The 15,410-nt window shown below is 43.6% G+C and overlaps 1 protein-coding gene across 1 annotated transcript in view; it reads left to right on the forward strand.

Annotated features, from left to right (window-relative positions):
* The first annotated feature begins 7,810 nt into the window (after positions 1–7,810).
* The window catches only part of ANKRD44 (ankyrin repeat domain 44), a 228,991-nt gene continuing 221,391 nt past the window's right edge, over positions 7,811–15,410 (forward strand). Inside the window, exon 1 of the mRNA XM_075069823.1 lies at positions 7,811–7,936. Within this exon, the coding sequence (XP_074925924.1) occupies positions 7,910–7,936 (27 nt within the window). The 5' untranslated portion in view covers positions 7,811–7,909. The remainder of the gene's footprint in view (positions 7,937–15,410) is intronic.

The raw sequence follows: 15,410 nt of genomic DNA on the forward strand, positions 1-15,410 counted from the left end.
TCCCTAGTTCTGTATCAAAGTCCTTTCCTGGGTCATGTTACTGATTTTCTTCTTTAACTGGAGCACCAAGAAAAGAAAGGATTTTTTTTCCTCTTCCCTTACAGAGTTCGGATGAGCCAGTGTTAAATTCAAATACCAGCTTTTACCAAGGAAGTAATGAGGAGGGGCATAATGTCTCTTAACCCTGCATCCTCTCATCTTCATGTAAATAATGTCAGGTGCCACCCACCCACAATCTTCTCAAATTAACATTGCGAACAAATTGCAAAGATTCTATATTATGAGTATAAAACATATCCAATGGGTTTTAAAATGGTAAAATAAAATGAAGCATTGCTCTGCTGGACTTCCTCATTTCCTCAGGCACTAAAGGTTTTTAGGTGCAAGCTCTTCAGTTTTTTTCTTTGGTCTGTACACCACCTACCACAGTTTGCGTGCTGCTGTAATGCACTTTAAGAATAATAATCATAACATACTAGTACTTTTAGAATGAAAATGTTAACCCTTTTGGCCCAAGCAGTTAGCTGCTATTTGAGGCCTAGTGGGATTGCATCTTGCTGGGAAAAGAAATTAATGATAGGAGTCAGTTGTTTCTTTGGTGCAATCCTATTTCAATGTTCACAACGTGCTGTTTTCCTGAACAAAGTAGGATCGGACAACAGCAGGCAGTTTCCTTGCTCACAATTTCCAAGCACCTCCTGTCAGTTCTGTGCCCCAATCAGCTCTGTCTGCTCACTCCCTAGGCCAGGCTCATGACTGCTTCCCTCCATTTTGACTGGCTTTCTGCCACTCACACATACACAGCTGCAAGTGATCAATCCCCAAGACCAGGGCAAACTACGGCCTGCAGGCTGAATTCAGCCCGTGAGCCGCCCCAGCTGCGCAGCCCTGCTCTGGCCAAGGTGCTGGGTTGGGGCTACATCACGTGGCTACTGGAAGCTGGCATGGCCCTGCTTTAGCTGCTGTGTGCTTCAGTGGGAGCCACAGGAGCAGTGTCTGTGGGTGGGGCAGTATGCAGAGCTGCCTGGCTGTGTCTCTAGGTAGGAGCTGGAGAAGGGACATGCTACTGTTTCCGGGAGCCGCTTGAGGTAAGCGCTGCTTGGAGCCTGCATCCTCTGAGCCTTACCCCAACCCTGATCCCCCTCCTGCTCTCCAAAACCCTCACTCCCACTCTGGGAGCACCTCCTGTACCCCAAATTTCTCATCTCTAGCCCTACTCTAGAGCCCACACTCCCAGCCAGACCCTGCATCTCTTCCTGTACCCCTGCCCCAGCCCTACTTTCCTTCCTGCTTGCCAAATCCCTTGGTCCTAGCACAGAGCACCCTCCTACACCCCAAACTCCTCATCCCCCATCCCACCCCAGTGCCTGCACCCCCACTCCAATTTTGTAAGCATTCATGGCCCAGCATACAATTTCTATTCCCCAACGTGGCCTTCTGGGCAAAAAGTTTGTCCACCCCTGCCCTAGACCCTGCATTTGTGACTAGTCCCAGGAAACCCCTCGTCCCATATGGCTTAGCTTCTGATTGGCCTTGAAATATGACAACAGAGAAGAAAGACCCAATATTTGGAAGGGGGGGGGGGATAAAATGTCTTTACAAACAAAAATGCCCTTTCAATTCTTCTTTGATACATTATGATGAACCTAAAAAAGGCCACAAATCAATTTTCTCTCAGTCCTCCATTGTTTGGTACTGGGCTCAATCCAAATCCCATTGAAGTAAATGGGAACTATTCAATTGACTTCAGTGAGCTTTAGATCAGGCCCACTGAGAGCAGAGAGCTATGTGAAGTATGGCTGAAGCATTGGAGGTTTTAATTCTGTCAGTTGTCAAAAGATTTTAAATTTATCAGATGTAAAATAGTTGTCTTAAATCTGAAAGATGCTCAAAGATCTGTGAAATCATTTTTGAAAACTGATCCGTCTTAGCAGTCCAGTCAGGGATCTGTGCTCATGGTGAGTAGTTTCTCTCACACATACAGCTGAGATATTACTCAGATAATGGTAGAAGTCCTGAGTCTACCACAGTCAGCAAAATTCTCTTCTCGGTTACACTTAACTACAATTGTAGCAGTGTAACTGAGAAGAGAATTGGCCCCAGGTTAACCTGATGTATATTTTTCTCATTCTTCTCTGGGTCCTATTACCAAGAAATGGTTTACCTCAGCTGGGTGAAGACTCCTGTAAAGAGAGGAATCCGGTCAGGAAAAAAATGAAGGAACACCTGATAGAGGCCTGGATTTAACAGTATTTATCCCACTCTACTCAGCACAGCACAACCCTGCAATGGCCATGGTTTAAGATTACAAATCCACATGATTTCCTGCTGCATTGTGTGTTTAGGTCTTCATGTATACCACCTAATTCCTCTTCTGTTCTTTGAATATGTAACCATGTGTGTTCTCATGTCACAAAATAAGATTGACTAGATTCTGGGAATTCTCTCAAGAGACAGGGTAGGACAGCATCAGGGCAAGTGGGAACAAATGCATCATCCTTCCTGAGTAAGTGTCTTCCAGCTTCCCAGTCAGAGGTCACATATGCAGTGAGGGCATTTTAGACCTTCCAGCACAAATTGAACTCACACTGGCTAGTTAAAGTCAGTGGGGAACACCTATCTTGTGGGAAATTGTTAATATCTCACTAAAGGAAGGCAACCTATCAGCAACAAATGGCAATGTGACCTTTGCTTAAGAAATCAACTCTAAAGGGAAGACTGAGAGGGGACATGATAGCAGTTTTCAAGTACAAAAAAGGTTGTTACAAGGAGGAGAGAGATTTTTTGTTTGTTTATTTTTAACCTCTGAGGAGAGGACAAGAAGCAATGGGCTTAAATTGCAGCAAGGAAGGTTTAGGTTAGACATTAGGAAAAACTTCCTAACTGTCAGGGTGGTTAATCTCTATCATTGGAGATTTTTAGGAGCAGGTTAGACAAACACCTGTTAGGGATGGTCTAGATAATACTTAGTCCTGCCCTGAGTGCAGGGGACTGGACTCAATGATTTTATGAAATGCCAGTGTCTTTGTCTACTATCCTCTAGTCTCTAACCTCCCCTTTCCAGAAAAGACCACTGAGGACATAGTAGTGCACTAATTCCAACATTATTTGACATCTGCAGATTCATTGGACTAGTCAGGTCTCAGACCTAGGCATAGCATAGAGATGGTGTTATTCACCGTGGTCAACAAAATCTATCCAGACAATAGAGGGTGAGAAGGCATCCTTGCTGATACCACATGGTCTATTAGAAGTCTTGAATTTCACTGTTCATTAAGTGTTGTTAACACAACTGTGGGACCAACTGGCAGGAGTGGGCAGAATCACCTTAGAGTAGTTCCTGGTCTGTACTTTCATGTTAATTGCCAGAAGTTATTGTGGAGTGATTTTACTCTCCTCAGGACTCCCAGGAATGAAGTCTTGCAGGGCTCAGTCTTATCACCCCTTTTTTATATATCTTTGTGAAGATGCTGGGTGAGAAGTGGCCTGGCCTATGATGTCATACTGGTGAAATCCTTTGTCCTCATGAAACTGAGATATATCTATCTCATGGCCTTCCCAGTGTCTGGCAGAAATTGGGGCCCTGGAGGAAAGCTAATAAGAATCTTGAAAATCTAGCAAAGTCTCTAACTGTTCTGTAAATTGAAAGCATCTACATACTTGTTGTCCAAGTGACTAAAAATCTTGCTAGGTTCATATCTATGAGTTCCTATGTCCCTAAAATGCAACAGTGCCAAAAATATCTTTGTCCATCTTGGGAAGGCCAAGAGATTGAGCCCCAAAATCTCAGATGAAGACCTCACCACAATCATCCACACCTTCATGACCTTTAAGCTAAACGACTACATCATGCTTTACTAGATAAGCTGGTTGGACACTCAGGAGCTACTGCTAATGCAGTGTCAACCTCTGTACCAACTTTCTGAATAAAGCAAGCCATCAGTAGCACATTACACCCCCATTGCTCTGCAGTGATTTCTAGTCTACTTCAAAATGCTGGTTATCATCGTCGAAGCCCTAAATTATGCTCAAATTGCTTAAGATACTGTCTCTAACTCTGACCTGTGATTCCAACTGTATAGGGAATGACTATGACACCTTTCCCAAGTGTGAAGCAGGTATTATAAAAAAATTAATTCTGGTTTCCTGCCAGAAATATATTGAAGCCCCAAGTTGGTGACATTTATCATGTGTTTTAATTGTAAGGCACATCTTTTTGTCTAGGCTTTCCATTTACTGCTGCCTTTGGAATTCCTGGCATTTAGCCTGCTGGATACATTTTCTTGTTTTTCTGTCCTGTAAAGTTGTGGTGTTACAGCAGTGGTCCCCAACCTTTTTGTGGCCAGTAGCCACATTCATGTTTTCAGAAAGTATGGCGGGCACCAACAATTACTCACAAACAGGGCTGGCTCCAGGCACCAGTGGAGCAAGCACATGCCTGGGGCAACACATGCTACGGGTGGCATTCCGTCCATTCTGCAGAGTCAGAGCATTTTTGTTTTTGTTTTTGGGGTTTTTTTGGCACCAGTTCTGGGCAGTGCGGACAGAAGTCGGAAGGACAGAGAACACTGGCACCCGCAGCTTGCAGCCCCGGAGTACTTTGTCCCCAGCAGGCGCGGGGCCACCGCTTCTCTCCGGCTTAAGTCGTGGCACCGTGCCTGACAGGGACCGAGAACACTGTTACCGGCAGTCTGCAGCCCCAGAGAAGCCGGAGAGAAGCTGCAGCCCCGTGCCTGCCAGGGACCGAGAATGCCGGCGCCTGCAGCCCCAGAGTTCTCGGTCCCCAGCAGGCACAGGGCGGCTGCTTCTCTCCCTTGCTGGCACTAGGTAGATGCACATAAATGCCCCGGCGGGCACCATGGTGCCCATGGGCACCACGTTGGGGACCACTGTGTTACAGGTTGGGCTTGTGGGCTTGGTATATTTGTTCTGTATATTTGGCTACTGTCGACTTCTCTTCATTCCACCATGAAAAGTGCACCCAGATACCACAGTGCTAGGCCCTCCATAAATATTTCTATTAATAATTCATAATGAATAAAAAGTAACAAATGCTCCCAATGGGTCTGACTGACAGTTTAAACACATTGTGTAGATACTCATTTAAGGACTTCTTAAAAATGCAGAGACTTTTCAAAATTGACACCAGGTAGCTGTCTGGGTGCTTTCAACCTTGAAAGCCCCTACTCAGGTTGGGATTTGTGCCACAGGACATAGGGTTGAAAAGTAGCTAGGGAGGGGTGGTATTATGGTTGGCCAGCAACAGAAAATTTCAGAAAATCTTATGTAAGCATTTTGTAAAGCCAAAGGAATCACTTATCGGCAGAGAAACTGTCCTGATTTTCAAAGGGCTGAGCATCCCCAACTCCAGCTGAATGAACTTCAGCTGGCATGAATCAGGAAATTCCATTCAAACTGATTGGCAGCAAAGATCCATTGACTTCAAGGGAGCTATGCTGAATTATACTAGCTGGGGATCTGGCTCAGAAGGAGCAGTGTGCTCAATAGCTCCAAAACCCAAGCTCCTTATGTATCTACCAAGTTTCACCTTAGAGCAAATATGGTGAAGTTCTAAATACCTGAGAATAGGAGTTTTTAATGGAAACAGTGACAGACCCTTACTTAAAATAAAGGCTAAGTTTTTCTGCTTGCTCTCAGCTAGAAGTTTCTTTGACATGCTTACTTTTTGACCACTGTGTGATAAGTGGATATTTCAACAAAGTCTGTGAATTAGCTGTCAAAGTAGTAGGTCTAGTTAGAATCAGCAAGATACAGAAAGGACCCAGCTCTACACTGGACAGCACTGCAGTCTTGCCAGTGGCCCTTCTTAACATATATTTTGACACACAACAAAACTGCTGATGCAAGCTCACTCTTTAGGTATTCTGGCATGACAAAGACCATAAGAGAATTAAATGTTCAAGAAAAATTGCCTAGCAGAATTCACAAATTCCTAACAGTTACAGGGTTATGGGTTTTTTTTAATCAATTTATATTGATTTTTAATTTTTGGAAAAACTCTTAAGAAGATGCATAGTGTCAAAATATTTTTTTTATTTGCTTGTTAACTTTAAATCACCATTTATGTAATCTCTTGGAAGTCTGAAACTAATGCTTGTTTCCTCATCAGGCTGGTTTTCTTCTGTTGCAAGTACTGCTCTTATTATGATTATTTTTGAAGAAGAAAACCCTACGAAACCTATAGCATGCTGTAGCAAAGGGCCAAAATGTTATAGCTTGCAGTTGGGTTACATGCAATGTTTTAAGGTCATTGTAGAACACTGTAGTCATCACGCGGATGACTTGTTAGTGAAGGATTATTTAAAAAAAGAAATTTAGACCAATAAAACATTGGCTCATTTGTTTAAAAAGAAATACTACCTCTATCTTATACAGAATTATCTGAATTTGGAAAATGGTCCAAGGGAGGGAAGCAAAGGGAGAAGCAACTGAGGCAGGATGGTGCAGCTGGGGGAAGCAATGGCTCTATGGCAAACCTATGGAGGCACTTCTACTGCATATTCTGAGGTTTAGGCTCCATTCATAAAAGGGGAAAGGGCAGAGGTAACTACCACTTCAGATTAAATTAAACTCTCACAAGCTAAGTGATTAGCCCAAGGAAGCCTGTGCCAGAACTGATTGTTGGGAATATAACCTATTTTTCCCAAGTCCCAGTCCAGGTTCTCCCTTCTGTTGTCTGTATTATGTATTTGTGTACTATTAGCCTGTCCTGTTTGTGTGTAACTTAAGCCTTGATTCTGCAATCTGTTCTGTGTGAACTAACCTTTACACCTGCTTGGAGTCCCACTGGAGGCAGACTATGAAATCTCAGAGTAGCAGCCATGTTAGTCTGTATCAGCAAAAAGGAGTACTTGTGGCATCTTAGAGACTAAATAAATAAATGCCCAAATAAATTTGTTGGTTTGGTTTGTAATTTGTCTCTAAGGTGCCACAAGTACTCTGGGTTCTTTATGAAATCTCAGGCTCTGATCCTGCAAATGTGCAACAAGGGGTCACGAATCACGTGCATGAAGTTACTCTTCTACCTTAGTGATTTGCAGATTTGGGGCCTTAGATTTCAAACTCTCAGGGAAGGGCCAAACTCCCTGAGTATACTCATTAAATAATAAAATTTCTCCCATCCTTTAATGCTAAAGACTGGTTTATAGGAGCAAACTCAGCTCCTGGGCCATCTCCTCCCTTCATTCCCACCATACCTCCGTCAGTTACTTCTCCAGTCTGGTGCCTTCTAGACCCCTAGGACAACGTGTATGACTCGTCTAAAGGCTGGAGTTTGCAAACCACAGCTTGACAGTGTTTTGTGCCTATACACCAAGGTGATAAGTGCCACCTTAACCTGTACAGACAGGAAGCTCAGTGAGAGCTGAGCTGGCACTCAGGCATGCCAGGGGCCGCTCATTGTAATAAGTGAAACATGCCGGAGAAAGAGGCGGGAAGGGAACACAGATTTGGGCAAGGCTGTGACAGGAACAAAGAAAATATTGGCGAGCGGAGGTGCAGCAGGGTGAGTGTAGCCCCGATCTGAACAGCAGCAGGAAGCAACCCATGTCTTTCTGTGTAGGGGGGAAGGAGAGGGATGCTCTGGGGGAGATGCGAGCAGTAGGAGGCAGCCTTGTCCTTGCCCAGAGCTGCTCTGTGCGTGTGTTGTGCACGGGGTGATGTCAGTGGCAGCTGGGCTTGTGCAGTCAGTACTTCCTGTATCAGGCAGGCTCGGTTAGCGGCAGACTCCTCTGCTCCTCCTGACCCAGCGAGCAGCTGGATTGTCAATTTCAGGTCTCCCAGGCACGGCTGCGTTGAGCTCTCCTCCACCCCCTGGCCCGCAACTCTGGAAGCTGGCTGACATCTCCCGAGAGCGCAGCTGCATGTGCCTGAGCAGAGCCGAGGGAGAATGGCAGTCCTCAAACTCACCGACCAGGTAGGAGACAGCAAAGAGCCCAGGCAGCCTTGCAGGAGGCTAGGAAACCCCCCGCACGGAAGAGAGCCGCTGCCGCTGCTGCTGGCGAGGAGAGGAGGAGGAGCAGGCAGTGGCTATGGCAGCTCCAGCTCTGATGGGGTTGTTGTTGTTGTGCAGCTCAGCAAAGTGAAGCGGTGTCTTGCAATGCTTCGCCTGCGCAGATCCCGTCTGTTTGTTGAGCACAAAAACCCTCCCCGCACTCTGGCAGCTCTTCACTCTCATATACTGCGCCTTGCAACGATCGCCATTCGGGCTTGTGTGTGTGTGTGTGTGTTTCTTCGCTGGGAGACGCACACAGAGAACAGGGAGGAGGGCTAATAAGGCTATTTTGCCTGAGGCTAATAATGTACCGCGTTACTAGTCAGTCAAGTTTTGCATTGTGTGGGGAAAACAGGCAAATGTCAAAACGCCAGAAAGAAAGGCGCTATTTGTTGGCATCTTTACAATGAATTGATTAAAGGGTTTGCCACTGAAAAAACCATCTACAATAGCACAGTTATTTTGCATCATTCTGGTGTTTATTGGTTTGGCGTTTCATTCCGGGGCAGTCCTGACCTGTTTTTATTTAAATCAGTGAAGTATGGTGGCTCAAGGTAGATTTCAGTGTGTTTCAGTGTCACTTAGCGACAAGAGGCAGATTAGAAATATTAAACAGAACGTTTGCTTTAATTAACTGGTTGCATTTGCTCATCAGTCCAGAGTTGGAATTAATTAATTTAATTAGTGAGTTGCTTAAGCTAATGTTTTAATTTGCCTCTTCCTTCCTATGAACATTAACACTTTGCGACTGCATGCATGGTTGTTATTTGGCTGTTCAAACACTGTCAGATTCCTAGTTGCTTTTTAAACTAAGGTATTTAACTATACAACTCATGTAGGTTTCTTTTAAAAGATTGTTTCACATAGAAAACATAAATGATTTTTTAAATCATTTAGGTTGTTTGTTGAACCAGTGATAGACCCGTTTTTGCATTCCTTGTTGGGCACCTGAAACTCCCATTGAAGTCAACTGCTGTGCAGGATCAGATTTTAGAGCCACAATCCTGTAATGGGCGCCCATGTGAATCCCCATTGAAGACAATAGTACTCTGCCTATGTTTTTTCTGTGGAGAGCAGCTTGCACAATTGGAGTCTATCTGTGTAACTTAAGTGAACCTAGTATTCTGTTTGAGATTCATTCGCTTTTGAAAACTTTACCCATTGATGAGTTAGAGTTGATATACCGTCCAGCTTTCAAGTCAAACATGCAGTCTCAGAGTCAAGGGGTAGGATAAAAATGGATGTTGGCTATTTTGTGTAAGGTCTCGAAGGTGTATTAACCTTCTTTTGGGAATTCAGTGCTATTTATTACCATGATACGTAGTAATTATTTCTCTACTAGGCCTTCATGTTTAAAGAGTACATTTTTGGTTTTGTTGCCATAACTGTTTGCAAGTTATCAGAAAAGGGCAACACTCAACTCTCACCTTATGTTAAAATGTTAAATTTAATAATAGAGCAGCTATAATTTGTATTAAACCACTTATTACCATTGACAGTCAAAAGCATTTAAAAATATTTAGTAAAGTGATATTGTGATTCCCACAGCTTAATTTATCAACATATTGTACCATCTGTTAAACATTTGCTTCTCTTCATCAGCTATTTTTAGTTTAACTTGGTCTGCCTGTAATCTGCAGTGTGGATGTCCTTCAAGTCCAAAACTTTCCTGTTACTTTTAATATGATCGTCAGCAGTTACAGGCCCTTTCCCCTAATGCTCGCGTGCTCTCTCTCTCTCTCTCTCTCATTTTATTTATGTATTTCCAAAGAAGCCTTCCTCTACCTGGCATTTGCCTTACAATTAACACCACATTTTTAAAGGAAAAAATGAGCTACTCATAAAATAAAATAAACATTGAAAGGCAACTGTATGAATTATAGTAGTCTAAATGCATTTCCATAATTTAACCAAAGACCGTGTTTATAGTTCTGTCTCCTAGCATGTCCCTTGATACACTCATGTCTTTGGATGTGGTGCTTATAGCAAACGAAGAAAATGTTTCACACCATGAGACTTCATTCTGCCCTGTAGTGCATAGAACAAGTCTCATAGATCAGAAGATCAGGTGAGATCCATAAATTTAAAGTCTTGGCTGCAGCGTAATATTAAAGTTATTTGCACTATAGCTGGTAAAGGAAGTGTAGCATTTCAGTGCTTTACGTCTAAGTCTGAAATTGTATTCATGAGGTCCTTGGAATTAAAGCCCTAAAGGTTTTAAAACCATTGCTAAACCTTCTCAACACGGATCTTGCTTCATCACTGGTGGTAGAGTGCAAAAATGTGGTTTGAGCCAAGTGGATTGCATCTTGTGAAGTCTGTATTGCAACAAAAGATGCTGAGAGGGCGGGGGGGCAGTCAAGACTCTTTTAAGATTAGTTATTTCTCCTCTTCCCTTCCCCCACCTCTAACATTCTCCAGACCTGGTAGATTGCTTTATCGGAATGGGCATGGTGACTTTGCAGTATGCCTTTGCGTGGCAGCACACGCTAAATACTCTCTGCTTGCCAGTGTTATGGGTCACTCCCAGTCTGGCTTCAGGGCATGGTATGGCAATGCTTTTTATTCTGGGGGATGTCCTCCTTCTCCTGTCCATAGACGTATCTGTACTCTTCCTGCTGGACCTCTCTGTGACATCTGGTATGGTTGATCACCAGATACTCCTGTCTCACTTGTACGAGGATGCAGGAGTGAACAGAAGAGTTTCAAAATGGCATAAGGCCTTTTTTGAGATTGACCCAGAAAGTTATGAGCCACTAGTTCTTCATTTCTAAAGCCCTTGTCTTTAGATTCCTACCAAGGCTCATCCTCTTCCCCATGTTGTTCAATATCTATAACAAAACCAGTGGGAGGCCTTGCATGACATGGGCTGAAGTGCCAGTAGCGTGCAGAGGATGCCAGGTGTTACATCCTCCTTTACATCACTGTCTCACAGCTTTTTCCATGCCTACCTGAAATCAGTACCTGAGTGAAGAGCAGCTGGCTAAAGCTGAACCCTAGTAAGACTGAGGTGATGTTGGTAGGAAGAATGATGCACTTTGAAGCACTTACATCTTTATAATATCCTCCACTGCCTACAGTATATATCTTCAGATTTACTTGGTCCACAGGCTACATTGCTCCGGGTGTCCAGACAGCCATTGCAGCAAAACACACCAGCTTTCATGTGTGGCTAGCCGGAAGACTGCATACCGTCCGCTCAGACACACAAGTGGCACCGTGACTCCTGCATTTGTGATCTCCAGTATTGATTATAACAACTTTTGCTATATTTAGTAATGAAGCCCCACACCGTGTATCAGCTGCAACAGGTACAAAATGCAACAGCTTGTCTGTTTAGCAACAATCACATCACCCCAGCTCTCTGTGCTGCATATAAAATCTGGATCAGGTTCTTCATGGGATTAGTTCTGTCTGCCTCAGAAATCTCTTCTCCCTCCATAAGTGTAACTTCCCTTAACAACTGACTTCCACTGGAACAATGAAACTGTGGACCAATAGGTTCCAACAAGGCAGTCTACCTCCAGCTCTGTAAAAGTTTGATGATACTTAGTAGCAAGAGATGAAAGAAGCCACATGCTGGTATGAGGAGTAAAGATAAATCTTATTTCAGTGACTTAGGTCACTCGCTTTTGTCCTCTCTCACACACATAGGCAACCAGGCAAACAAAGATAATCATAAGCCAATTAATCTATTTTTCATACAGGGTCAGCAAAAAAGAAGATTGTTATTGTTTCTCTTTTAAGACACTTGAGAAGTGCTAGGGTATTGTGGTGGTGGAGCTTATAAAACATACCTACTTTTATTGTTATCCTGGTTGTATTCAGATATTTCTTAGGTAAAAGAGCTTGGTTTAAGACTATATCCTATCACAGGAATCGGCAACCTTTCGCATACTGCTCAACAGGGGAAGCTGCTGGCGGGCTGGCCGGTCTGTTTACCTACAGAGTCTGCAGGTTCGGCTGATCGCAACTCTCACTGACTGCGGTTCACTGTTCCAGGCTAATGGGGGCTGTGGCAAGAGGTGGCCTGGCCCGTGCCGCTTCCCACAGCCCCCATTGGCCTGGAACGGCGAACCGCAGCCAGTGGGAACTGCGATTGGCCGAACCTGTGGATGCTGCAGGTAAATGAACCGTCCGACCCGTCAGCAGCTTCCCCTGATGGGCGGTGTGCCAAAGGTCACTGTTTCCTGTCCATCTGTTTCTGTTCAAGCAAGTTACGTGAGCTCATTTCTGAGTGATGGCAATTGCTAGCTAATCAGCTGGACTGCATGGTAGCTTTGTAATCATTTAACTAAAGGGAGTATTTTCAACCCTCATTCACTTGTGGAAGTGAATCTATCTTCCTTCTGTTCCTGGCCCCCCTGTTCTAAAAAATGTATATGAATGATTGAAGTAGTAAGATTAAAAAAACAAACAAACCCTAAATTGTGATTACACACTTAAGGTTTCAACTTTGCTGACACCTTTGTACGCAGCAGTATTGAGTGACAGTGCTACTTAAAGTCTTCCACATCCGTTCCAGATAATCCACTTGTCATATATACAGTTTCTTGCATCCGCTACGGTGTGTGCCAATTACAACTGGCACTGTAAGTTTAAGTGCTTTTTAGACCTACAGATGAAAAGTGATTTTTCAGTACAAAGTGACATTGCTGATTATTATCTTTCTTCTCCCCATGCACTTTAAGGTCTGACTATTTAGTTTATTATTTTATATTCAATGTGGGTGTGTCTGTATGTAATAAGAGCATATGCATATGAATTAGAGTTGATCATGAAGAAAAACTGTTTTGACAATTGGGTTGTCCTAGACACTCAAACGTGGGCTCTGTTCACCAAACTCAAATCAGGGCATATGTGTGTGGTGGGGTGAAGGGAAAGAAAAAGGGGGCTCGGTACTTCCAAGATGTAAAGACTGAGGATGTCCAGTCATACACATGGTATTGGTGTATTTTGATTTTTCCACTTCCTCTGGGTTTCTGAGATACCGTTTTCTCCCTTGTGCCATAACCATCAGAAAAGGAATACATTCATGAGCTGGCTCTCTCCTGTGAGCTGCTCTTTAACTAGGCTGTTTGGACTATGCTGTTCTTTCCTAAAGATGCAGTTTTATCTGCCTGAGCCTGAGCATCGCCTACCTGAAGGGGGGTTCCAAAGAGAATGGAGTTCGGCTGTTCTCAGTGATGGAAGATGACAGAACAAGGAGCATTGTTCTCAAGTTGCAGTGGGGGAGGTCTAGGTTGGAAATTAAGAAAAACTATTTCACTAGGAAGGTGGTGAAGCACTGGAATGGGTTAACTAGGGAGAAGGTGGAATCTCCATCCTTAGAAGATTTTAAGGTCAGGCTTGACAAAGCCCTGGCTGGGATAGTTTAGTTGGGGTTGGACTAGATGACCTCCTGAGATCCCTTCCAACCCTAATGTTCTATGACTGTCTGATGATTCTATGTTCTTTGCTGTTCTGAGTAGCTAAAGATCAGAGACCTCTTCCAGACCCAAGTCTCCCAAAGTGCAGTTCAGTGGGTGTAGGGAGTCTCTTATTAATTACTCCCAGTCACACTTAACAAGTCAGTTTCTGTATAACTATTTATTTATTTATTGCATTCAAGGAACTTTTTTTTTTTAATGGACTTTTATTTTTGAAAGTAATGGAGATGGGATGTAAATCTTCACCGAGGCTCTTAGAACACAGGTGATTGTTACTGGGAGTGCTCCACTAAGCATGTGAAATCCTTTAGAGTATGTCTTTAACTTAAGAAAATTTACACAGCTTGTGGAAAATCATTTTGTCAGAAACTAAATCTTGGTGCCTCCTCCATCTCATTTCTGTACCCACCAGCCCAGCCTTTGCAGAGCACTAGTAATAACAATGCAGAAAGGGTCTGTAGTTGGTAAAGTTTCTTCCTGTTAAGTTAGAGGATGTATTTAGCTTACTGTGTTTGATTTGGGGTGTCAGGTTTTTGCCTGCTGACACTTTGTGTTAGCACTGCTTAAGAAAGTGTTAGCTTTCCATGCTATTTCTGAATGTAAGGGTCAATCCAAAAACTCCTGCTTCTGTTAACCCACTTGGGGTATGGTGGGAGTGGAGGTGGAGGAGAAGTGTTTCAAAAACATCCTGTTTGTGGGTGTTCTTCAGATGTTGACGTAAGCCCTTCTGTGCCTAATTGTTGGTTTCAGCTCCCTCTTTGATTTACAAATATTCTCAACATCCTTTAAACTAAGACTAATGACTTTAAAATTTGCCTAAAAGGGCTGCCCAGCTGCCTCTTTCTAAAGGGCTATAGTACCTAGTGCTCCAATCCTCCACCACTGAGGTGAATGGGAGTTTTGCGGTTGACGTATGTGGAACCAGGAGCAGGCCATAAGTCCTTGTTGACTCCAGGGAGCCAAAAGGAGTCTTTCCCATGAGCTCAAGTCCTGTGTGAACAAGACAACAGAAATATTTCTAAATTACACTCTTAACCACATGCATGTTTTCAATGGTATCTGTTAAAAGTAATGGAGAGTGTGTGTGTGTCTGTGTGTTTTTACAGGGTTGTCATCCACTTAGAAATCATCATTCTCTGAAAACATTTACCTACTATAGCTGAAAGTAATGCAAAAGGTGACTTGAACTGAAAGAAAGTGAGACTGCTTCTCTAGGCAGCGTTTTAGTATGTTTACTTCATGTGTTTGGCAGCACTTTGCAGACAGTCAGTTTAATTTTCTCTTCTCTTCAGTTTGCTCTGAAGTATATGGGTCTTGCATGCATCAATGGGGGAAGGAGAGAGAGCTTCTATTTTAAAATGGACACATGATGCTGAAATCACAGAAATTGGCAGGTGGTCTCATGGGGAGGAAAAGTGCCTGAAGGTTCTCAAACTTATTTTTAAAAACACTGACGAGCTTGCGAGTTGATAGTATTTCTTTATGGGATTTGGTACTTTTTTCAGTGACTGATTTTCTTCAGGTAAACATAACTTCGAGTGTCTCAATGTGCTGCAGATTTCCTCTGACCTCCTCGACTATGGCCAGAGTGGGTGTGACTTCAGGGGTTGTGGGACTCATCTTTGTGCAGTGACTGGCTTTTAATGGCCTTAGTGGACTACCAAGTGTTTTGCCTCCTATCTTATCCTGAGGCCTGGTCTACACTATGCGTTTAAACCGATTTTTAGCAGCGTTAAACCGATTACTTCTCCCCGACAAGAGGAGTAGCGCTAAAATTGGTATTACCATATCGGATTAGGGTTAGTGTGGCCACAAATCGATGGTATTGGCCTCCGGGTGGTATCTCACAGTGCACCACTGTGACCGCTCTGAACAGCAATTTGAACTCGATGCAGTGGCCAGGTATACAGGAAAAGCCCTGTGAACTTTTGAATTTCATTTCCTGTTTGGCCAGCGTGGAGCTCTGA

This window comes from Chelonoidis abingdonii, chromosome 10 (assembly GCF_003597395.2).
Source record: "Chelonoidis abingdonii isolate Lonesome George chromosome 10, CheloAbing_2.0, whole genome shotgun sequence".
Classification (NCBI taxonomy): Eukaryota; Metazoa; Chordata; order Testudines; family Testudinidae; genus Chelonoidis; species Chelonoidis abingdonii.